Source organism: Carassius gibelio, chromosome B19 (assembly GCF_023724105.1).
Source record: "Carassius gibelio isolate Cgi1373 ecotype wild population from Czech Republic chromosome B19, carGib1.2-hapl.c, whole genome shotgun sequence".
Taxonomy (NCBI): Eukaryota; Metazoa; Chordata; class Actinopteri; order Cypriniformes; family Cyprinidae; genus Carassius; species Carassius gibelio.
The window spans coordinates 15100333-15126400 of NC_068414.1; the positions used below are offsets into that span (position 1 = coordinate 15100333).

Consider the following 26068-nt stretch of genomic DNA (forward strand, 5'->3'; position numbering starts at 1 on the left):
GTTGTCTACTAATGCTCTTGCTTCTGCAGCAGTACGAAGGCTATGAAGACAGTTGTCTACATAAAAAGAACTTTAGAAAAGAAGTTTACGCTCAGTGCTTTGAAGGTTTGCCATCACTGCTTCTTTAGGGGCTATAAAAATTCAGCATTGGGCCGTCTGAGCAAGGGAGTGGCGTATCGCATAACACAGCTGACTTCTACCCTGGTGGTATGTGTCTGGAGAAGAGAGGGTATACTGGTTTTGTTTGGAGCGAGTGGCTGTCTTCTCGTTTACATAGGGCAGAGTATCAATTTGCCAGAGGCGTTCCACGTTCTTGAATAACTCAGTATTGAACATGGTTGTGGTTACGTGAAGACACTGTAGGGTGGAAAGGATGGGATGACTAAGCCCTGTAGGACATTGGAGGGTCCAACCAAGTCTAGTACAGATGGCAATTGGTCCATTTGCAGGTCCCATACACACTGGCTGGACAGGAGTAAGCAGGTGAGGCATGTCAGACCTGATAAGCAATAAAGGTTGGCCGTTGTCAATCCAGGGTAATCGCAAGGACCTAAGATGCTCATACTTATGCTGGAGAGCAGACACCGGGTAGGAATGTTCAGATAGTCTTAAGATTATCTGCAGTGAATGCATGAGGAATCAGGTATTTCTTGCCTGGTCTGTGCAAGGGTGACACATAGAGGGAAACAGTGGCTCCATGCAAATTAACTACATCATGATGGACTGTGCGTAGTGTTAGTGTTTCAGGTTCAGTGGGGAGGTTCAACTGAACTACAGCCTGTGACAAAACAATTCTGCGCTCTGAACCATCGTCCAACACTGCATATGCTTCCACTACTTTCTTATGGTTGTGCAGTAAGACCTTGACTATCTTGAGCATTACCTTTTGAGATCGGTTGGGCCAGTCTAAATAGACCTGAGGGGTAGGAATGTTGACCAGCAGCACACTTTTTTGGATCTGTAAAGCTGCATCATGCAAGATGGTCAGATGTAACTCTTTACAGTTGGTGCAGGTTCTTTTCAGAGTACAACTGTCTGGCTTATGGGTTTGCCCACATTTCCAACAGCGCTTCTCATTGGTTATCCACTGTACTATTTGATCTGTACTCATTATCTTGAATTTGGGACACATGTTAAGGAAGTGGTCCTTTGTATTATAGTATGGGCAGAAGGGTTGAATCTTAGAGGAAATCTGAGATTTCATTGGTCCCTGCAAAGCGAGTCCATGTCTGGGATATCTGTGTTGTGCATTGCGATGAGATCTTGATGAAGTACTGGACATCGTACCAGAAGAAATGGATCTAGATGCATGTCTTGATGGTCTAGATCAGGGATAGGCAACTCCAGTCCTGGAGGGCCACTATCCTGCAGAGTTTAGCTTCAGCCCTCATAAAAACTCACCTGCCTGTATTTATGTAGTAATCCCGAAAACACTGATTGCCTTGTTCAGGTGTGTTTAAATAGGGTTGGAGCTAAACTCTGCAGGACAGTGGCCCTCCAGGACCGAAGTTGCCTATCCCTGGTCTAGATGGTCTCTGCGAAGTCAAATCAGCAGGAGGTGGCTCCGGATGTACGTTAGGTGGGAGCTGGACGTCATAATCAGTGAGATGGGCAGGAAGGTGTCTCTCTCTTGGAGGACAAGGCTGGACGACAGGCTCAGTTGCATTGGGAGGTTCAGGGTCCATCTTGATGAACATCCGGCTCGAAGGAGCCTATGGGATGCTCAGTGGGTTCATGTGTAGCCAAGATGGTGGTGTGTGTTTCCGGTTAGAGAAACAGGAGAGAGGATCCCAATTTAACTTTTTTAATCATAGACTGGTTGAATATGTTACTTCGCACAAATGTGGTCCGTAATCATTTACACACAGGAAAAACATAAACAACCGTCGAATAAACAGTCCAGCCAGCCTGATTTGTAACCTGCTGCTGTCAAGTCAAAATGTCCGCTCCTAACTGAGCTATGCATGCCATTAGGGGGCGTGGTTAGGGCTTTCTCACAATTACCTAGAAACAAAGTAAAAGGGGAGCTAGAGAAATAACCAAAGCTGACAAACCAAAGTAAACTAAAAGGAAGAAACAAAGAAAAGTAAAGAAAAAAAAGTTATAGAAATAACTGGAAAGTCCAAATCTAAAGGGAAAATATAAATCAATTTTAATGTATACATATATACACATGTAATACAGGTGCTTGTCATACAATTAGAATATCATCAAAAAGTTGATTTATTTCTATTCATTCATTACACACAGGCTGATATATTTCAAATGTTTATTTATTTTAACTTTTATGGTTATAACTGACAACTAAGGAAAATCCCAAATTCAGTATTTCAGAAAATTAGAATATTGTGAAAAGGTTCAATATTGAAAACATCTGGTGCCACACTCTAATTAATGTGTGGCACAGAGCTAATTAACTCAAATCACCTGCAAAGGCCTTTAAATGGTCTCTCAGTCTAGTTCTGTAGGCTACATAATCATGGGGAAGACTGCTGACCTAACAGTTGTCCAAAAGACTGTGACGGTTGGGTTTGGGAAAAACACAAGGAGAGGGTAGGATCCAATAGCAAGGTATGGGTTTATTAAACAGAAGGATAAATACAAAATAAACAGTCTGGAGAGACAAACAAAACCAAAAAGGGAACCGGATGAAAACGGGAACTCGGAGGAACGAGAAGGTAAGTGAAGTCTCGGGAGACGAGAGCATAGACACATAGGGTAAGGACTCCATACAGATGACAGAGAAAGACAGCTATACATAGTTAGACTAATGACAAAGGAATAGTCAGCACCTGTGCGATTTAATTGGAGTGCAATTACTGTGAAGACAGAACCAGACTAGAGGAATTAAAGTGCCAATGGTGAAGTGCCTAAGGAGAAGTGAGCTCACTAGGGAACACCCAGGAAAACAGAGACTGACAGCGTGACAAAGACGACCATTGACACCATGCACAAGGAGGGCAAGACACAAAATGTCATTACAAAAGAGTCTGGCTGTTCACAGAAATATGTGTTCAAGCACATTAATAGAGAGGCGAAGGGAAGGAAAAGATTTGGTAGAAAAAAAGTGTACAAGCAATAGGGATAACCGCACCCTGGAGAGGATTGAGAAACAAAACCCATTCAAAAATGTGGGGCAGATTCACAAAGAGTGGACTGCAGCTGGAGTCAGTGCTTCAAGAACCATTACACACAGACGTATGCAAGACATGGGTTTCAGCTGTCATATTCCTTGTGTCAATCCACTCTTGAACAACAGACAGCATCAGAAGCTCCTCGCTTAAAATAGGACTGGACTGCTGCAGAATGGTCCAACATTATGTTCTCTGATGAAAGTAAATTTTGCATTTCCTTTGGAAATCAGGGTCCCAGAGTCTGGAGGAAGAGAGGAGAGGCACACAATCTATGTTGCTTTAGGTCCAGTGTAAAGTTTCCACAGTCAGTGATGATTTGGGGTGTCATGTCATCTGCTGGTGTTGGTCAACTGTGTTTGCTGTGGTCCAAGGTCAACGCAGCCGTGTACCAGGAAGTTTTAGAGAACTTCATGCTTCCTGCTGCTGACCAACTTTATGGAGATGCAGATTTCATTTTCCAACAGGACTTGACACCTGCACACAGTGCTAGAGCTACCAGTACCTGGTTTAAGGACCATGGTATCCCTGTTCTTAATTGGCCGGCAAACTCGCCTGACCTTAACCCCAAAGAAAATCTATGGGGTATTGTGAAGAGGAAGATGTGATATGCAAGACCCAAGAATGCAGAAGAGCTAAAGGCCACTATCAGAGCAACCTGGGCACTCATAACACCTGAACAGTGCCACAGACTGATCGACTCCATGCCACACCGCATTGCTGCAGTAATTCAGGAAAAAGGAGCCACATGCTCATACTTTTCATGTTCATACTTTTCAGTTGGCCATGATTTCTAAAAATCTTTTTTTTTTTTTTTTATTGGTCTTAAGTAACATTCAAATTTTCTGAAATACAGAATTTGGGATTTTCCTTAGTTGTCAGTTATAATCATCAAAATTAAAAGAAATAAACATTTGAAATATATCAGTCTGCGTGTAATGAATGTATACAATATACAATATAAAGTTTCACTTTTTGAAAGTAATTAGTGAAATTAATCAACTTTTTGATTATATTCTAATTATATGACCTGCACCTGTATAAATAATCTCTAGTATCAATAGATTGCACTATTTAAAAAAATTAATAAAACTGACCTTCAAGATACATGTTTGAGTCTCTACCACTATATATTTTCAAATCTTGTGACTGCACTGATAAGCAAGATAATTTATTTTATTTGTCCTCCTTCATGTTTCATATGACCTTTTAAATTTGTCATATTCTTCAATTTCTTAACCTTTAGATAACCTTTAACCCTTTTTTTGAATCTTGCTGGGTCTCTCGCGAGAAGTAAATCAAACTTACTTTGTGTTGCAAGGCTCAGGATTGGCTGTTCACCAGTGATGTCACACATTCATGTGCACTCGCTCCACAAACTCGGGATCAAAGCCTGAGTTGACAAAGAAAGTTGATGATCAGCGTCATCTTACCAACAAAGATTGGAGAGGTTTGGTATTGTCAACTCAAAACCAATCCTGTAACTCTGAATTTGTTCAGCTTCCATCATGGAACAGGCCCCTGATGGGCATCGGCTCTGCTTTTTTGTGACTTCGCTAATTTGCACACCATTTTTAGTATATTGGGTTGGTCTGTATGTGAATGAGATGTTGTGTCTGTGTTCTTTAATTTGGGCATTTTTTTAAATTATGTCATTATACACTCATCCTCATGTCGTTATAATCGCAAAAGACCTAGGTTCATCTTTGGTTGATGAAATCTGAGAGCTCTCTGACCATGATGCATAAGAGTCCCAGTCCCAGAAACGTACCAAGACATCAGTGGCTCGACTTAAATTTTGCAAAGCTACGAGAATAGTTTTTGTGTGCAAATTAAACAAAAATAACAATTTATTCCACAGTTCTTCTCCCCGAGATCTGCCATTTTAGTGAGTACCATGACACATGTGCGAGCTTTCACCAGAACGTAATCAATGTAATCAGCATTGTTTACATTCAGTACCCATGCATTTTCTCCTGAATGGCTCAAATTGCATTGCATAACCCAGCAGACCAGCTTTTATATGAACCTCTGTTCTAATGTTTGTTTTCTAATCTTGAAAGGGGTTACCGGACTCGTTCAGCTGGATGAGAATGGCGATCGGGAGATTGACTTTGCTCTATGGGACATGACCGACACGAATACTGGAGTTTATCAGGTACAGAGGTCTTCATCTGATCATACGCCTCTTCAAATTTAAAATACATGGCTAAACCATACTCACCACTGCTGAAATGATGGCTGTATGTTCTAGATTGTGTCCGTGTATAATGGCAGTCAGAAGCGGATGATTCCAGAGCCAGGAATGAAGGTGTACTGGCTGAAGGGAAATCCGCCTCCAGATAGCCCACTGTGTGGCTTCAAAAACGACAACCCTGCCTGCTTGGCAAGTGAGTGCAGCCCTATATAACTCATGTAATAATAGACCTGTATGAAAAGACACCAGACTCCACTAAACTCAGACTAAATCATGTTCCCAAATGTATCCCACATAATAAAACAAATTAGAAATAAATTATTAGTGTTTCTTTTTGCTCAGTTGGTAGAGATTTGCATATCAAGCGCAAGGTTGGGGGTTCGATTCCCCGGGAACACATGATAGGTAAAAACTGATAGCCTGAATGCACTCTAAGGCATTTTGGATAAAAGCGTCTGCTAAATGCATAAATTTAATTTTTAATTTAATTTAATAAGTAGCAATAAAACAATAAAACATGTTATAAAAAATGCATTTTATAGTCAGTCATTTCATTTGTTTATGGTTTAACACTATTGAGATATATTTGACTGGCTGACTGTACAATATTCTTAACTAATGAGTATTTTTCAGAATACAAAAAGTATACACCTGCTTGCATCATATATAGAAGTATAAAGTGTTAAATAATGTTTCTCGTCATAAGTTAGTGTACTGTAATATTTCAAAGTAGAATCAGTACCTCCTGAAATGAAGATTGTAGGGATGAGTTAACAGATGCACAAATGTGTATTGGTAAGCAGGATAACACACTTGAAGTTAATGATTAACGTAATAATTAAATCAAGGCATTTTTCATGTTGTTTTAATGTAGTTCTGTAATGTTACTTAATTAAATTTAGGTTAATAACAGATCCAAAAAATTGCACACAGCAGTTGATCATTGTTGAGAGAGCGGGTGAAACACTCGTCACCTGAAAATGATCCTCAAAGAGCCCACTGAGGAGCAAGAGTAAGAAAAGGCATGTCTAAAATGGGTTATTCCTGTTGTGCAGCACCATTTTTAACTGCAGCTTAATTTGAACAGATTTTTACAGGTCTTTCTGTACACCAGAAAGACTGAAATATGCTCTGTTAAAGCTCAGGCACATCAGCTTCGTTGATTTATACAATGTTACAAAAATGAGCAGGAGAGAAATTAATAGCCAAAGTAAACATAGCTTGAAGTATATTTCTTAGTAAATAACCCAAATTATGTAATTTTATTAAAGATAGAAGAAGGAAACCAACTAACAGCACAAATTAATCACAGAATTCATCAAATCTAATACTGTATAATATTACAATACTTACAATATTTTTTAATAAATTGCCAGTTTTATTTAAGTAGTTAGTCACTACTTATTCAAATCTAAATATATACTGGAGTTTAAACATTTGGGGTTGGTAATTTTTTTTGCTTACCAAGGCCGCCTTCAACTGACCAAAAATACAACAAAAAACAGTAATATTGTGAAATATTATTGCGGTTTTAAAGAGCTGTTTTCCATGTGAATATTAGAATAACAACAATATACAACTATATACATTGTTAATTTTGTAACTGGCTTTACTGTCACTTGATCAGTTTCATTTACTTGCTGAAATAAAACGTACTGACCCCAACCTACTGAATGGGATATTGTGTTAAAAATACTAATATCATCTAAATGTAAGACCATGCATGATGAAGACATGGAACCGTACATAGTAGTAATGACCCATCTGAATAATTCCAGTCTTGCATTGCTCTCATCGTGCATTTGGGTTTTTGTCACTTTCATAAAGTTCTCTTTAAAGCAGTTTCAAACACTGACATCTGTGGAAGAGAAAGACAGAGAAGCGGTCCGAATAAAATAATATGTATGAAATGATTTCAGCAGGTCTTACTGCTGTCCGTGTGAACCCTAATGAAATTCAGATGTGTGGAGATTGTGTTCTTGGTTTTGTTCCTCAGAGACGGTCACCATGCACCAGATGATCTCCATCGTGGTGTGCTTCATATTTATCATCATCGTAACGGTCACAGTCTTCATATACAGGTCAGTTGAGACCCATGCAGACAAACACAATGTCTATACTGAGAGAGGGTGGCGAGACGTGACAAAACTAGAGCACTTTAATCAAGCTTTATTGATTCTAACATGAGCGTTCTCCTTGTGTCACGTCCATGGCCTTCAGTGTAGAAATGATGTAACACTACATGTCAGGTGTCCAAACATTGAGCTTTGGGTGATCTGGGTCTGATATTATATCTCTCTGTCTGTCTTTCTCTCTGTCTTTCTCCTCCTCTATCTGTTCCTGATGTTTAGTTAGGGAATTTACTGCCAGACCACGACAGACAAAGTTATAGCAACTCAGTCTTCGTCTCCATGACTTCATCACTTTATATCATATGTGACCATGCATCCAAAGACAATAAAATGCATATGACTTCTCTTAAGTCCATGCCAAGATTTGCAGCCAAGGATGGTTGTGCTTTATTTAAAAAAAAAATTACATTTTAAGCTCCAAATATGATGTAGATCCTATAACATTCATGTTATTTTTAGTTATAATTAATATTGAATGCTTGAATCTAATTGGCCGACGGACGTTCAAAGGTGTGCAATTATTTTCAGAAAAATCATGAAAATAATTAACTTATTGGGGCTTCGCGTCATGGCCACATCACCACCTTGGGTGTGCATTATTTTACTAAATAAATTGCTCACTTATAAAAAATTACTTTCATATTATGATTTCTTATAACAGATGGAGAGCCCCATTCAGCTTTCACCTGAAATTTTTCTCGTTTTACCCAATTTTATCCGATGGGCTAACATAAAATGATAAAGAGGTCAGCAATGCCAGTAAACGAACAAGAGTTACCATACGTGACCGAGACGTTCCCTTTCATTCGGTCACTTCGACGTTGTGTCAGAGTTCCAACACTAGGGGTCCCTTTACAAAGCATCAGAAATTACTGAAGTTATGAGTGTGTTATGAACTATTTATAACCGAATATTTGGCTATGGCCAGCTATGCAAATTATGATTGTCGAAGTGACCAACAGAAAGAGAATGATATTCATTGACGCAGGATATCAAGAGATTTAATTATGATTCCTAGGACGTGACTGACAATGAAAACAGCAACAGTGTGTTACTGACATCCTGAAGCATAATCCAAAGACACAGATGGTATATCAAGTATATTATTTCAACTTTTCAAATAGTCGTCACTCACATTAAGGTTGAACAATACAGTCTCATGATAATTTGTAACTATTTCACATTTTGGCGAATTTGTGGATAAGTGGTATTTGTACATAAATCTCTATTGTATGATTTGGCTAGTCTCCATGCTTTTATTCTGAAAATCGTATGTAATCATATTGGGTCGTAATGATAATCATGCGTAATCTTCATCTTGTAAAATGGTTATTTTTTCCAGTGAGATCAGGCTGGACTGGAGAGGCCTGCTTTATACTGTCATATGTTGTGCATTAATGATCTTCTGTTTCTGTGATTTCATCTGCCTTTTCTTGATGAAAGCCAGATTCTCCAATGGCTCATTCTACAATTCTACTGTTACTCACTTTCAAATGGCAAAACATCCAACTGCAATGTCCATATTTCCTATATATAAAATGATATATTTTTAAATAAATTGTCTTATAATTAAAGAGTCTATGAAATGTATTGACAGAAGAAGTTTCTTTCATGTGCATAAGGATTTGGTTTATACCACAAAATGTATTTGTTTAAAAAAAAAAAAAAGATTTATTGTAACATTCTGACAAACTAAAATGGTTTAAACACAAATACTATTATTTTAAGACAAATTGATGAAAAAAATGTTTTTAAGGGACATTTAGTATTATTTATATCAACATTTAACACCACTGACAAAGAAGAGAGAGTCTGTCAATGGAAAAGTTTGTTTATTTCTAATATTTTCCAATTATTTAGTGAGGGCTTGTGTAAAATTAGAATGAAAATTTGTGTATTAAATAAATTTGTTAATATACCATAGTAAGTTGGACATGTTGATTGATGCATTCAATATTTTAGATGGAAACGCAACAATTGTAGAGTAACCCAACTATGTACAGACAATAAGATTGTTTGTTGTGCTCTGTATTATTTCTGTGAATATCTGCATGCTTCAGTTATTATTTGATAATAATCATGCAAATGCTAATAATATATTTTTTTCCTCTGAAGGACATTTTATCTGTACATGAGCCACTTGAAAGCTTATTTACCCAAACTGAGTGTTGTTCATCATATTGTTACATAAATTCAGTACAATCTATGCTGACAATGATGCACATATTGATTTGTGTTATTTAACATTTATGCCAAATAAATGTTGTTCTCCTTTTCATTTATTACAATGTATCATCTGATGTTTTTCCCAGTTGCATCCTATCTCTCATTGTCCCACTCCTTTGCTTATTTTGACTCTCCCTGTCTCTTTCTCTGTCCATCACTCGGCGGTGTCAGGAAGCTGAAGCTGGAGAATGAGTTGAACGCTCAGCTGTGGCGTGTGCAATGGGAGGACATCCAGATGAGTAACATGGAGAAGGTGCTGCGCAGAGCCTGCAGCAGACTCACCATGTCATTGGTGAGGGGAAACAAACATACACACCCTGTCATTTCCAATAGTTTCCAATAGTTTGAGTAAGGCTGCTCATGTCTTATTCATCTCTCCACACACAGAGAGGCTCTAACTATGGCTCACTGCTGACTATGGACGGAAACTTCCAGATCTATGCCAAGACCGGCTATTACAAGGTATTAAAGGTTTGATGGTGAGGTATGGATGAGCCATTGACTTGTAAAGTTTTTTGGGTAATAATTGTTTCTTCAATTTCCTACCTTAAGGGGCCTATGATAGCCCCTCCACTGGATCACATTTGTAGCCGCACTGGGTTGTACATAATTATTAACTCAAATGATATAGGGAATTTGAATAATTAATCAGGAATATGATTAATATATATATCTCATATGACAGTTACATTAAAATTATTGAAGATGAAAAATAGCTTAATTGCATATATCAATAACTCATTACAGGGAACTGTAATTTACTCATTAATATGTCAATATTCCATTCTTCATATCAATTATGGTGATATCTCTTACTGTAAATTACCGCAAATCAAACTTATAAATTTTCAATAAAGTTATCACTTCTTATAATTCAAGGAAAAATATTATCTGGCCATGAAAACATTATCCTATCATTATGATAAATTTAGTTATTAAAGGTAAAAAGTGTGTAGCTAAAGATCAGACATTTCATTGACTCGTAATGTGACCTCTTAGGCAAAGGCAATCATGAATATATATTGGTTTTTAATAATTGAACTAATAATACTTCCAACTACAAACCACACAGAGTAAATACGCGTACGACAATACAGACAGTAAACTTTGTACATAACGGAATCCAAATGAGGGAGAGAGAGAGAGAGAATGAATGAGAAAGAAAGGACGAGAGAGAGCTGAGAGAGAGAGAGCGTGATCACAGAATGAGCTCAGTTATGCAAAGTCACAGACAGTAAACCTTGAAAGACAACAATGAATCAAATCATAGACAAACTTTAAGCAGCATTTAGATCTCCATAGAGAATGATACTTGCATGGGTCCAGCGTGCGTGAGCGTGGTCTTTGAAGACTCGCTAGACCAGCGTGCGTGTGAACAGCGTGAGCTGGAGCAGCGTGGTCCTTTGTGGCAATGCGTGTTCTTTCGTGTCTTCCGGGAGTTGCTGCGGAATCGCGCGATATTTGAAAGGTCCAACAAAGCAATGTTTCAGAATTCGTCTTCCTCGTGTGGAGAGGCGAATAGGTAAATAAACTTAGTAAGGGAAAGAAACAAAAACAAAAGAGATAAAAGCTCCCGAAGGAGCCATGAGAACGGCTGTCCTCTGAGCCGGCGTGCTGAGAGGGACAGCGATAGGAGAGCGGCCCAAGGCCGCGAAGAAGGACGAGCAGGGTCAGAAGAGGAGAAGCGAAGAGAGAGCTAAGAGAGGCTAAGAGAGGGTGGAACTTCCTGGGTCAGTCCTTTATAGCTCGACGGGTTCAGGCCTCTGTTCGCGTGAACAACCAATGAACGTCCAATGAAACCAATGAAAGTTCCTTTGTCTCTGGGGGAACACCCACTCTAATAAGTTCTGGCTTATCAGATTTCAGCAGTGATATACTAGCAAGTTCGTAATTCCAGATTAATACATTTTGCCTTAATTCCCTTTATATAAGTGAGTCCGTCAAAGCATGACGATTAAACAGACACCAAAAATAACCTATATAAATGATCAAAACATGAAGTTACATTCCAATGCAGAATTACACACATTTAAAGTTTGACTAACACATGATACAGTTCTGTACAGTTCTTTTGTGCATGTACAGTTCAGTGCAGTTCAGTGCATGTACAGTTCTCTCTCCACCTTCAATACCATGACTTAGGTGCCCTTGAGCAAGGCATCGAACCCCCAACTGCTCCCCGGGCGCCGCAGCATAAATGGCTGCCCACTGCTCCGGGTGTGTGTTCACAGTGTGTGTGTGTGTTCACTGCTCTGTGTGCACTTCAGATGGGTTAAATGCAGAGCACAAATTCTGAGTATGGGTCACCATACTTGGCTGAATGTAACGTCACTAAACTTAATACTTAATACATTTAGAATACATTAAGAAAAGGTAATAGTTTAGAATACATTGAGAAAAAGGTGCCAGTGGGCTGGCTTTTCCTGTCCTGTTTCCCAGTGGGATCATAAAGTTTTATGAGCTACTAAGGGGGTAGGGTTAAAACCCATGGTTCTATTTGAGAACATTAAAATTAGGAGAAGCATTTCCAATTTATAAGTTAGCAATTTATACTCCTCACATAACAAGGATTAACCATTTTATGCAACACACAAACATATTCAAAATACATTTTATTAAGGACTTACATAGAGAGCTTAAAGAAAAGTTTGTGTGTGTATGTTTAGGAATGTGGGTGTTTCGTTTGCTCACGTAACTCTGGAATTTCTTGTCGTAAATAATTTAAATCCAGCCAGGCAGGCTGGCGCCAGGCCTGGCATTTAGTGTAAAAAGGTTTCATTTTATGTGCCTGAATTCAAAATCTAAAAGTGTTCAGTTTGCAATTAGATTTAACGAACCGTTATTCATTAGTTCAGAACCCATAAATCGATGACCTGCATATCCGTTACACATTCAAATTTCAAGATTTTTTGTCTTCTATTTTTAATTGCCATGTTAAAACGAAGCATGTTATTATTATTTTTAACTTCGTCTGAATGGTATGAAACTTGCAATGTGAACACACACATGAAAAATAGTTTAATCAAGTGGAAACATTTGCGCGGCGTATATGTACTAAATTGCAACTTCATTACTACAAATATATTTAATTATTGTATACAATTTTTTTATAGAAATTCAATATTTTAGTTTACCATTAATGCTTGTAACTGAATTCAGGAATGCACTTTAACCATATTTCAAAGACAGTAGAAGTAATTGTGAAATTACACCGTAAGATGTACTTAAGTTCAGCGAGAGCTATAGAGAGCAGATCGTGCGGTTTCTTGTGCTTTTTAATCAATCTCGCTGTACTTTGGATTCATACAATGATCTGTCTGCACAGCGTTCCTTCAAGTCAAGCAAACGTACAAACACATCTAACTTGTGCGTATTTGCATTGTTTTGATCGTTCTCTGTAGATCCCACTTTCTCACGTGCCACAATTGGTCGATTATGTACAATTCCTGCATCTTATTGGCCAAACTACTTTGGATGTTTTAGGCAATATAAAAATCCTGGCCAGGACGTGCCGTGTATAAATGCCACATATGACCACCCTAATTAGACACAACATCTGGTCTACTAAGCCCCACCCATTTCCAGTTCTGTTTTGTTCTACCTTTTTCGTTCTATTCCTGTGAGTTGTGAGATTCTGTTGCAGGCTGTGTGCTGTTTTGAACATAAATAAATAACAAATTCTGCATAGCAACAGAAATGTCAAATAATGGAAGGGTTCATCTTTGGATCTCCTATAATGCCATTGGTGTGCCCTGTCCAATGGGCCCCTTCTTCAACGGATGAGCTATAGTTCCTCTCCAATTAAGCAGAACCCATGAGGATGAGCGCTATTCATGTACACATGTCATCATTTCCCCCATTAATCAGGATGGTGCTTAATTAACGCATTATGTTGCTCTTTTTCTTCTTTTAAATGATGGTCCCCCGTCCCCAAAGCCCTCCAGCTCTTTGTCAAGTCCACGATAGCAATCAGGGTGAAATTAATGTGCGTTGATGCCTCTTTTCCAGGGAAACATATCAGCCATTAAGTATGTCAACAAGAAACGCATCGAGCTCACCAGGAAAGTGCTGTTTGAACTCAAGCATGTAAGTGTGCATCCATGCCGTTTTGTGCTTTTTGCCAGGTTCCTTAATTAAGTTTGTATGATGTCCTGGGAGATATTAATAGCCGGGGACTGATGGAAAAGAGGGACTGAACAGCTCTCTCTCTCTCTCTCTCTCTCTCTCTCTCTCTGTCCTTTCCTCATCATGCTGTTCTCCCTCCTCTTTTCCCTTCTGTTCCTTTCTCCTCCTATAACAGATGCGTGATGTACAGAATGAACACCTGACGCGCTTTATCGGCGCTTGTATCGGCCCACCCAACACCTGCATCCTTACTGAGTACTGCCCTCGAGGGAGCTTACAGGTGAACAGTCACGCAGCCCACTGCTCACAGTTACTGCACCTACAGTTAGTGTATTAATAGAGGACTCGTGTTTAAGCAGCACTATTTGTTTCAGCAAGCAGGGCTCGGTTATAAGGATTCAGATTTTGACTTTCCTTGCCAACCTTTTTTACTGCATGCATAAATAAAATAAAAAAATAATAAATAAATAAATACATACATAAATAAATACATAATACATTTAGGTGTTGAATAATTAATTATTTTATTAATTTATTTTTTTAAATGTATAGACACATAAATGTCCACAAACACAAAAATAATAAATACAGCTTCTACCGTCTAATTAGACAACATTTTAGGACATAGTTCTGACATGAATAACTATGCTAAGATAATTTCTTCTAAGGCAACACTGCATGTATCTTTGACAGATAGGACAAACACAATATTTTTGATCAGCTAATAATTTTACATATTTTCAGTTTTTCAGTTGTTTTAATTGAATTATAAATTTTTATCCATTTATTTTTTGTTTTCATTTTTTATTTCACTTTTAGTTTTAGTAACTGTAGTACTCTAAATGTTTAACTTCAGATTATTTACACAAGTTAGTTGCCTAGGCAATATTTTAATTTTCTATTTTGTTCACCTAATGTTTATTTTTTATTTCAGCTTCATTTCAATAACTGAAAACAAATTTAAATTGATTTAGTTCATCAAAAACCTCACTGGCTTAGTGAAAAAAAAAATCAACGTTTATTTAAATCATTATCAAAATAAGTATATTAAAAACTATTTAATAGAATTTAAAGCTAATATTTGTCTGTGCTATGTATTTTGTGCTTTACTAGTATATATTTTGTTAGCTTAGCAACATGCTATTGTCAAACTCTACTGAAATCAGCTTTGAGTTGAATCAAAGTCCCTTTCAAGGAAAGTTGACGGTCATATTTGCGATGTCTCCGGGCAGCTATTTTGGGCATCCAAGACCAAGCCCTATCTAAATGAATGGGGGAATCCTCAAATCTAAAAAACTCCCTGCTGAGCTCACAATTAAATTACATACTTCAAAAGTTCCTGTGGTAGAGCATTGTGTTGTGGGTTCAATTCCTAGGGAACACACATACTGGTTAAAAAACAAAAATGTAAAAAATGCATGTAGAAAATACCACGGTATCATGCAATTACAATTAAATTTACAGCACCCTCATAAATCTTATAAAAACTAGTGTTTATTCATCATTTTGAAGATGTAAAGTTACTAAATTTTCTTTGAATTTTATATAGAAAAGGAACATCACCACCAGGCTCCAACCAAAGTAATTTGAATGCACCTGATATCATAATTTCGACTTCACAATAAATACAAACTTCCTAGCTGGATTTTGATGTGCCACTAGAAGACTTTGCGCCAAAAATGCTTAGCCCCGCCCCTAAAGTAATGCTGTTGGATGAGCCAGTGTTGCTTTGTTACTCTTCAAAGCAAGTCTACAAATGGCTTGCTTAGAGTCGTCTCTGCACATTCAGACAGGAATGGAGTATTTGAACAAGAAAATTACACACTTTAGCCATACAATCTGAAAATATAATCACAGTTAACTGACAGGATGATGTGAGGGAATATAATTAATATCCATCAAGTCTTGTTTCCACCACATGAAGTGTGTGTGTGTGTGTGTGTGTGTGTGTGTGTGTGTGTGTGTGTGTGTGTGTGTGTGTGTGTGTGTGTGTGTGTGTGTGTGTGTGTGTGTGTGTGCGTGTGTGTGTGTGTGTGACCTGTAGGACCTCATGGAGAGTGAAGGAATCACGCTGGACTGGATGTTTCGCTATTCTCTGATCAATGACATTGTTAAGGTGAGTGTTTTTACATCAGAGACTCTCTTCTGCTCTTAATCTCAGGAGGAACAGAAGAGGGAAAAGATGTCTTGCTGTTTTAATGGTGCTTGTCAAAGAACACTAAAATATAAATCTTTCAAATCAAACTGCTTTGCATTTTTTAAAAATATACTTTTAGGTTAAACTGAGGCACCCTCCTGTGAGACATTTTATACGGGTGGTTTTGAGATGTGTGTAATTTGAAGTGGTTCATGAGGATGTCAGTTTCCTGACGAACAAATTATGACTCCAGAAAGCATATTGCAGTGGCAAAAGAGTCTGTAATTAATATTTTCATGGTGTAATGTGGGTAAATACAATGGATGCTGTCAGCTGTGTTTGTAAGACCGTCATCTTTTTACCATTCAGGGAATGGCGTTCCTCCACAACAGCGTCATTGTCTCCCACGGCAATCTGAAGTCTTCCAACTGTGTGGTGGACAGTCGCTTCGTGCTGAAGATCACAGATTACGGCCTGGAAAGTTTCCGCAAGGAGAACAGCCTGGAGGATGTGCATGCTTTCTATGCACGTGAGTACTGTGGCAACATGTAGGTACAGATTGTGTGCTTGTGAAGATTTAACATCCATGTTTGCGTTCGCAGGCAAGCTGTGGACGGCCCCCGAGCTTCTGCGTGCCGACAACCCACCTGCATGTGGGACACAGAAGGGTGACGTCTACAGCTTTGGCATCATCCTGCAGGAACTCGCCCTGCTGAAGGGCGTATTCTACCTGGAAGGCCCTTGTCTCAGCCCTAAAGGTCAGAGGTCAAACACAATGCTCTGAACGTGTAATCAAGGTTATTTTTTTACTAGAAGTATTATTTATTTTATTTTATTTTTTAATACATTTATTTAGATTTTTTTTTTTTTTTTTTCATAAAAATATCAACAATATGTCATGATATTATGTTGTAGAAAAGCCTCGTGTCGTGCTGCAACTGCCCAACAGTTTAATATTATTATTGAATTAATTTATAAATACAAATTCCAAAATAATAAAAATAAATAAATACACAGAAAAATACATTGGATCTTGTATGAAACCATATGAAATCTATTTGTTCAGGTTTAAATGTTTTATCTGATAATATTATTTGATTTCAGCTTTACTTCAATTATCAAAACAACTAAATTAGCAATTAATCCAAAAAATCTATTAAACTAATTTGTAATTTTGTTTTAAAAAAGTTTTTTTTATTTTTAATAACCGGTAATATTTTCAATTTTTAGTTAACAATAACAACACTGAAATCAGCATGAAGATTACAGTTCTATATATTTTTAATGTTTTTTTTTTTCAACACTCTCGGGGGAAAAATGGGGGGCCTTTTTTAAGAAGTACTAATATGCACTTTTTAGGTATTAATGTGTACCTTTAAGGAATTAATATGCACCATTTAGTGTAAATAAGGTACAAAAATATAAGTTTTAACTTTTGTGTCTTTTTATGGGTTTTTTTTTCTGGCTCTTTTTTTTCTGTATTGCGGATAGTCTTATTTATCTCTTCGTGCTGGGTTTGATATGACTGATTTCATTGGTTCTTGCTTGTTTAATAGCAAATAGCAATAGAAGCACACGTGAAATTGTTGTATTTGGGTGAGCGTTACATTTTAGCAACAGTCACTGAAAAGCATGGCTTGCTGCTTGATCCCTAGAGAACCATAAAATAGACAGTCATTTTATTTCACTCTATCAAGAGATGTTTTTTGGGTAAATTTGAATATTTCAGCATTACACACTCATGAGAATGGTTAACTCATTATGCAGGTGAAAGTGCTTTCTCGTTTAGTGCTTTGATGTGAATCAAAACAACATTAAATAAAATGTGTTAATAAGATACAGATTATGCAGTGAATTACACAGAAAGCACGGTTGGCTTTTCCATGTCATTTTTTCTTTCAGTGTCAGCTGTGATTACATTCACCTCACCTCTCTCTCTCTTACTCACTTTGTGAGCACAAATTAAAACAGTTTCATTTGTCAAAGCATTAGTAACAGTGGCCTAAATAATCTTTGCACACTTGAAATGCCATTACTTTAGAAAACTAAATATTAAACCACGTGGCATTTATTTGAAAGATATCATACTTTAAAAGCTAAATATTTCACACGAAGAAATTTCATAGGTTTTAAATAAAATACCAGCCTATTGACAGAATAGTTCACCCAGAACTGAAAATCTACTCACCCTCAGGTCCATCCAAGATGAAGATGAGTTTGTTTCTTCTTCTGAACAGATTTGGAGAAATGTAGCATTACATCACTTCCTCACCAATGGATCCTCTGCATGAGAGTCCAAACAGCTGATAAAAACATCACAATAATCAACAAGTAATCCACACCACTCCAGTCCAACAATTAACATCTTGTGAAGCGAAATATCATCAGTACATTTTATGTTCAAAACCCTGACTGGAGACTGGATTATTGTGATGTTTTTATCAGCTGTTTGGACTCTCATTCTGATGGCACCCATTCACTGTAAGAGGATCCATTGATGAGGAAGTGATTGAATGCTACATTTCTCCAAATCTGTTCCAATGAAGAAACAAATTAATCTAAATCTTGGATGGAACTGAGAGGTTAGTTCATTTTTTTTAGATTAACAATTCCTTAAAAAGTAAAATAAAAAATCTCTCAGAAAAGTGAAGTTGGTTCTGAGAATAATTCACGCAGCATTTGTACAAATGACAACTGGTTTAATCATATGTCCTGCAATGACATTCAGGCATTTTAGAGTGTTCAAATACTTTTTTTTGGCCTATATATACACAAATACATGTGATAAATATACCGGTTAGAAGTTATGCTGCATATAAACCTTTAGAAGTATTCTTTGTTTGTGCAAAGTATCCTGGACACTATCAGCTGTGACACAGTTACTGTCTCTGTTGCTTTCTTTATTTTGTGTGCTTTGGGTTGCAAAGTCTTTGTTACAGTATGTTCTGAGTCTTATTTACATTCTATCGGTGTCAGTATTGCTTATGTACAGAGTCATGGATACAAACACACACTCAGTGAATGTCACCCGTCCTCATAACCGGATCACCACACACATACCACCGGCTGCATTAAAGAGAGACAACAAAACATGAGTGACGTGTCTGGAGCAGAGCCAGCTCACCACCAGAACACAGGAATCAAAGACAGCAATGAGAGGATGCCATTTACTGTCAGAGCAACAGAAGTATGCTTAGGTATAAAAAGAGTACACTTACGCATACCTTTAAAAAGTAGTACTTAGAATATATTTAAAGGCAGGGCAGGTGATTTCAGAGCTAGCTTTAAAAGCATAAGATCCCACCCTACCTGCAAATCACTCTCCAAAGCCACGCCTCCTCCAAAACACATGAGCGTGCACAGACAGACCAGAGTCTAACCAGCGACACGATGAGGGACGGCGTCAATGCTCTCAGATTACCTCGTGTCTCATTCATTACAGTACAAAGCACTTAATAATACAATAATAATAAACATTTCGCCCAGCCTACAGAAGCGTAATTGATCGAACTGATGACATATCATGTCTTTGCAAAAAGGGTGCACAGAGGTATACAGATATATATGTTGACAGGCAGGTAGGACAGCAAGACCCAATATTTTGATTGAAAAAACATTTTATGGTCCTACGGCTTCTACGGATTATATGAATACATATAAATATATTTAGACCACTTAAACTGGTGATTGCTATCGGAACTTTCAACCAGCATAAGAAAAAACTGTTTTTGAATCAAATCACCTACCCTGCCTTTAAGTGTTAACTTAATTAAATGTTTACGAATGCTTAATTCCAATGACTTGTAAATTTTAATATAAAAAAAAAACAAGCTGAACTTTACAGTTGGCTCACATAAGACTTAAATACATCTCTTTTGTTTAGTTCTATAATTAAATATATTGTCTTTGAAATATGATTAAATAAAATGATACAGTATTTACAAATGTTAGTAATAACACATTTGTAATGATAAAGTAGCAATTTAAAATTATAAACTTTAAAGAGGTAGTTCATCCAGCAATGTTAATTCTGTCATGAATTAGTCACTCTCATCTTGTTCCAAACCCTTAAGACCTTTATTCACAAATTAAGATATTTTTGATGAAGATATGATGAAAGACGAGAGCTTTCTGACCCTCCATAGACAGCAATGCAATCGACACGTTCAAGGCCCAGAAAGGTGGTAAGGATATCGTTATGATAGTGCATGTGATATCAGGGGTTCAACCGTAATGTTATGAAGCTATGAGAATATTATTGCACACTTTTTGTTAATCAGAATTTGTTAATTTGTCTTCTGAAGAGGAAGGAAGGTCTCACAACATGAGGGTGAAAAATCTTTTTTTTTTCAACACATCAATATATGTAGCATTCTTTGTAGTGTATATATAAGCTACTTTAAAACAGCTTTGTATGTAGCTCATCCAGACGTTTTTTAGAGCCAGCTAAAAGACTAATGGATGAAGATATACAAAATATATATAACTTTTTTTCCTGAGTGCGGTGAGGTGTGGGACAGAAAGGTCATGTCAGCTTTGTATCCTCATCTCTCCCCTTGATTGCTGTGAAGACATTTGTTAAGTCCATGGTGCGAATTACACTTTCATCTCTTTTTTTTTCTCACACATTTGCTCTCTTTCTATCTCTCGCACCAGTGGGGAGTCCAATCACAATCACTGTTTTTCTGTGAAATTTGCTATGCTAATTCTATGTGCTCATTTGTGTATGCTATTTCTTGTGTGATAGAGAGTTGTGTAACTCGCTGTTTGGAGAATGTTTAATTGCGTGTTTGTTCATTTTTTCTTATCATCACTTGTTTTGTGGTTCAGTGATCATAGAGCGTGTGGCAGAGGGCCGCTGGCCGTACCTGCGTCCGCTGCTGTGTCCTCAGAGCCACAGTGATGAGTTGGGACAGCTGATGCAGCGCTGCTGGTCAGAAGACGTCAACGAGAGGCCCGACTTCAACCAGATTAAAGTACTGCTCCGCAAGAATAACCGGTACCTGATTCACAAACCAGCTCAGATACAATTCAAATTCAAATTACTTTTATTTTTTTATTTTATTTAAGCACGTTAGAAATATGCTCCTAAAGGTGTGCACTCTACACACATAGGGATGTGCAGCAGCACGCAAACATGCCATATATTAAAATATATATATTTAAGAATTACAATGCAACTCCATTTTCTCTCTAGAGACATGTTCAAACTCATATTGGATTATTGCATGTTATGCCCAAAACACACCCATTATTCATTAAGAGAATAGGCACAACCCCTTTAGACAATGCACTGGGCATCCCAACCGTTTTTCTCATCGTTAAACTAACAAAAGTGGATTTGTACATGCCCTGAGTGCACATGCGCCTTGCGCTTTAGACCATGTGCTTAGATCATTGAAATAGGGCCCAAAGTCTTACCTGAAATGTATATGCATATGAAAATATTTGTTATTAACGGACACACAAAGGTTCATTATGTAAATTTTTAAAGATATTTTAAAACCTTTGCTGCATTGTTAAAAATACCTTTTATAAAATTGCATTTTTGAGCAGGGGAAAAAAGGATTGATTTCTTTCCTGTCCTCTTCCTTTCCCCTCGCTGTAGCCAAGGCTGGGACTGCTGATAATGCAGTTCCATAAAAAGTTTTCAAAATTATGTGCAAGGAATCGCCCACTTTCTCAAATTTTATGCACTGATTTGTGGACAAAATTGCAGTTCTGTGGGATAGTATGGTATAAAGTCTTAGATGGAGTTATGGATACTATGCTGTCAACTAAAATATGAAATAATTTTAAATCATTTTCTTAGTTAATATTTTATTAATCATTGTTTACATGATAAATCCTGGGGGTTATGGGTGTTCAGTTGATCTTTTTGTGCCTCCACTGCCCATTTGCCCATGTGCTCTTGTCTCTGCCTCATCTTCTCTGTTTTGGACTCAGGGGATATGGTTCCAACATCCTGGATAACCTGCTGTCCCGTATGGAGCAGTATGCCAATAACCTGGAGGAGCTGGTGGAGGAGAGGACGCAGGCGTACCATGAGGAGAAGCGTAAAGCTGAAGCTCTGCTCTATCAGATCCTCCCACAGTGAGTCCTAGTTTGTTCAAAGCATTTGTAAATCATATGACGATGTGCTACATTTCAAAAGTCTGGGGTCAATTATATTTTTAAGGAAGTTAAAACTTTTATCCATCATTTAATTCAAAAGTGACAGCAAAATATGGAAGACCTGTTTTCAGTTAAAATCTTGCAATTCTGACATTTGCAAGCTTACATTTCACAATTTAGAATTTTCTCACAGTTCTCAAAACTGCAAGTCAGATTTGTGAAATATATTTTCAGAATGTCAGAGAGAAAAGAATAGAGCGTAAGTCAAGTCCAGCTTTGTCGAGTCCAAGTCAAGTCCAAATCCAGGACTAGTCGAGACCGAGTCAAGACCGAGTCCAAAGAGGTTCGAGTCCAAGTCAAGTCCAGGTCCGAAAGTTTCGAGTCCAAGTCCAAGACCGAGTCCAAATGAGAGAAAAAAGGGTCCTCTTCAAGACCACATACTTAACTACTGATAATGTTTGTGATGCGAGAGACAGCATATCTCCTATTCTAAGAAAATAATTTTACATTATTATTTGTAATGATCAAAAAGCATGTGCAAAGTAACGACTCTGTAGGACAGGGGTCTCCAAACTAGACCCTGGATGGCAGATGTCCTGAAAAGTTTAGCTCCAACTGGCCTTAACACACCTGGAAGATTAGTGTGTCTATTAAGAGCTTGATTAGGTTCAAGTGTGTATAATTAGGGTTAAAGCTAACAGGGGCGTTACACAAGATCCCGGGCCCTATGTATAGGCGATCCTGATGGGCCCCCATGCCCCCCACCCATGAAAATATCCAGGTAAAATAAAATATATTTCAGATTCATACTTTTCAACGGCCTTCTCTTCCTTTGGGGCCCTGGTAATGAGTACTGGTTTTACCCCCAGTCCGATCCTGTGAGCTAAACTATAAAGGACACTGGCCCTCTAGAACAGTTTGGGGCTGTAAGGTCAAATTATTTTTATGTACTTTATGTTCATTTTATTTACTTAATAATGCTGCTTTTGCTGACATTATGTCTGTGGTCAAAAATTTAAATGACTGATGCCTTGGCACAGTGCACAGACACACGCAAAGCTCGGGATATGACAAATGCGCGCAGTTAAGGCTAGAAGGGATACGTTTGGCTCTACTGGGCATGCGCACATAAATACAGCAAAGTTTTTGTCATACTGCACTAGGGATTGCATAGACTAGTCGAGCGCTGTCGAAAACAATCGACTACTCCAGCATGCATTAACCATAATGCATACAAAGTGTTGGCAAGTACGACGTGAATTTTAGAATTACAATATTGCGTGGAGCTGTTACTATAAGACCTTATCTAGGTTGCATGTAAAAATAAAATATGTAATGTAATAATTAGGGTTGTGCCTGAAGCCGAATACCTTATTCGGAAAGGCACGGATAATGGCTTAAAAAACGAATAACGCACAAGGAATAATTCTGCCTGAATACTCGACTGAAGCTGACAGAGTCTGGTGTTTGCTAGATAACAGGTGAGCCAGGGCATCAGCGCCAGAAGTGAATGAATGTAAACTTTATGAGTGAAAAGAGAGCAAATCAAACACCGCATTGTTGTCGCCTCTCTGTTTATCTCTCAGAAATCAGAGCGTTGCAAAAGAGTAATTTTAACTATAATAATACATCATACCCGTTGTATTATTTGTATATATTTAAAAGGCAAATGTTTAAAGCTTAGGCTACGAAATGATACGAATGAATGGAATAAGCACAGCGCGCTCACAGATCAAACAGCCGCGCTGCGGGTCTCAGTCTCTCAAAAAACAAATCTGTTCTCTCTCAAGAGTAGATTAATAATCAGCTTCGATACGGATACATTGTCTACTTGTCCTACAAGTTTGCATCTTTACCTTTTGCTGGTTTGCGCGGCACACACACATCTGTTTAGTAAAGTTCATTAACAAGACTCGCTCAAGTGTTCTGTTCTGCGTAATGAAAATGTGCGCATTAAATGGATTCAGTCGTGTTCAGATGATCACTAAACGTTTGTCATGACATCGCTCTGCTTGCATGATAAATATTATTTTATAAATTAATAATTATTTTAGTTTAACACGACATACTTGTTGAGTGATAACTACAAAAAGAAAAAAGAAAAGACATAACGGTCTTATCAAGTAACTGTACGACGTTGCATCCGAATGCAACAATTTGTGACTGTTACAGATACAAATACTTGTACATGTTTAATTGTTGCATAAGGCTATACATTAATACGCGTTTATTGATTAAAAAAAACTATTTATTTTGTTTTCATTTACAATAGCATGAACCATGAATAGCCGAGTAACTCGAGCATTTTTTATTAAAAAAAAATAGACTAGTAGGAATCAGTAGGCTTGGAACCCCTATTTTGTACAACAATAATTAGTATTTCATTATTGTAAAGGGTAGGCCTACGTTAAGGCTATCTAGGTGTAGACATATAGATCTAAAACACAATCTAACAGGTAGAAAATTAAATTAGAAACATCTAAACTTTTCAGGTCGCAGTAAGTGCACCGCTGGTCATGCACATCCTTTCCTGGATTTCCTAGAAAAGAAAATCAACAATTAAATTTGTTTTATTAGTGTGTGTGGCAAATAAATGTTTATGATGTTATATTTCTAATAAATGCTTTTTAATTTTCTTTTCATCCAAAAATTAATAGAATTTGTCATGTTTCCACAACAATGTACAGCAGTCTAAAGAGCTTGTTATGGAAGGAGACTCACACAGAGAGTTGTTTATTTTCAGCAAGAGAGGTTGATGGTACTGGCAAGTGAGTATTAAAGTCAATATCTCAGTCTTTAGGGAAGATGAGGAGAGTAATACTTGGGTTCACAGGAGATTGTGGAAGGAAGACTGCACACACCTCAGACGAAGGACAGACTGGGGAATCCATGGAGCTGATGACTAGGACGGACACAAGAGAACACACAGGACGTAAGTATAGCAGTAAGGTAAGTTTCTCAATGAATCTCACAGATATCAGAGAGAGAGAGTCCACTTCGTATGAACGAGATCGGACACTGGAGAGATGTGAGGTTTGTGCTTATGAATGGGAGCTGAGGAATTAATTAATGAAGGAGGAATTAATTTTATATTGTGATGGAAGCTGGAGTTGGTAAGTGACTGGATTGTTCTGCCTGAGGATGGTGAAGGGGCCAACATATCTGGGACTGAGCTTCTTAAACGGCAGGTGCATCCTGATGTCCCATGTTGACAGCCATACCTTCTGTCTAGGTTGGTATGATGGGGGTCTCGGTCCGTCGAAGGTCTGCTGTCATCTTGGTTCTGCACACTGCCTGCTGAAGCTGATGGTGAGCTGCGTCCCAGACCCTTTCACTTTCTCAGAACCAGTAAATTCGACCTAAGGGACATCCGGGAACAGGAGAGTCTGGTACCCGAGTATGTACTGGAAGGGAGTGAGTCCAGTGGATGGCTGATGAAGAGAGTTTTGTGCATACTCTGCCCAGCCTAGGAACTGGTTCCAAGAGTTCTGGTGGTCATGGCAGAAAGTTTGTAGGAAATGCCCAATATCTTAAATTTTCCTCTCCATCTACCCATTAGACTGGGGATGGTATCCAGACAAGAGGTTTATGGTCACATCTTGGAGGGAGAAGAATGCCTTTCATACTCTGGAGAAACTGTGGGCCATGATCAGAAACAATGTCCTCAGGAATTCCGTAATATCTTAAGATATTGTTAAACATGATCTCAGCGGTTTCCATAGCTGTGGGTAAGCCCTTGAGGGGGAGAAGATGGCAGGATTTCGAGAATCAAACAATGACTACTAGAATACATGATGCCATCTGAGACTAGCAGGTCAGTGATGAAGCCTACCGCAGGTGTGACCAAGGACAGTTGGGAACGGGCAGCGGGAGGAGCTTGCCAGATGGTAGGTGACTGACCTCTTCGGGAGCATAGAGACAAGACAGGGGATCCACCTTTACATTTTTGGGGCCAGGACGATAGGAGATGGTAAAATTTAATCTAGTTAAGATGAGAGCCCATCTT

General features: G+C 37.9%; 1 protein-coding gene across 1 annotated transcript in view; it reads left to right on the top strand.

Annotated features, from left to right (window-relative positions):
* Positions 1-26068, top strand: part of npr1a (natriuretic peptide receptor 1a) — a 123445-nt gene that overhangs the window by 90392 nt on the left and 6985 nt on the right. The window contains exons 6-17 of the mRNA XM_052584333.1: positions 5195-5289; positions 5386-5521; positions 7325-7409; positions 9858-9978; positions 10074-10148; positions 13695-13772; positions 13987-14091; positions 15856-15927; positions 16318-16477; positions 16551-16706; positions 20779-20947; positions 21895-22041. Of these exons, the coding sequence (XP_052440293.1) occupies positions 5195-5289; positions 5386-5521; positions 7325-7409; positions 9858-9978; positions 10074-10148; positions 13695-13772; positions 13987-14091; positions 15856-15927; positions 16318-16477; positions 16551-16706; positions 20779-20947; positions 21895-22041 (1399 nt within the window). The remainder of the gene's footprint in view (positions 1-5194; positions 5290-5385; positions 5522-7324; positions 7410-9857; positions 9979-10073; positions 10149-13694; positions 13773-13986; positions 14092-15855; positions 15928-16317; positions 16478-16550; positions 16707-20778; positions 20948-21894; positions 22042-26068) is intronic.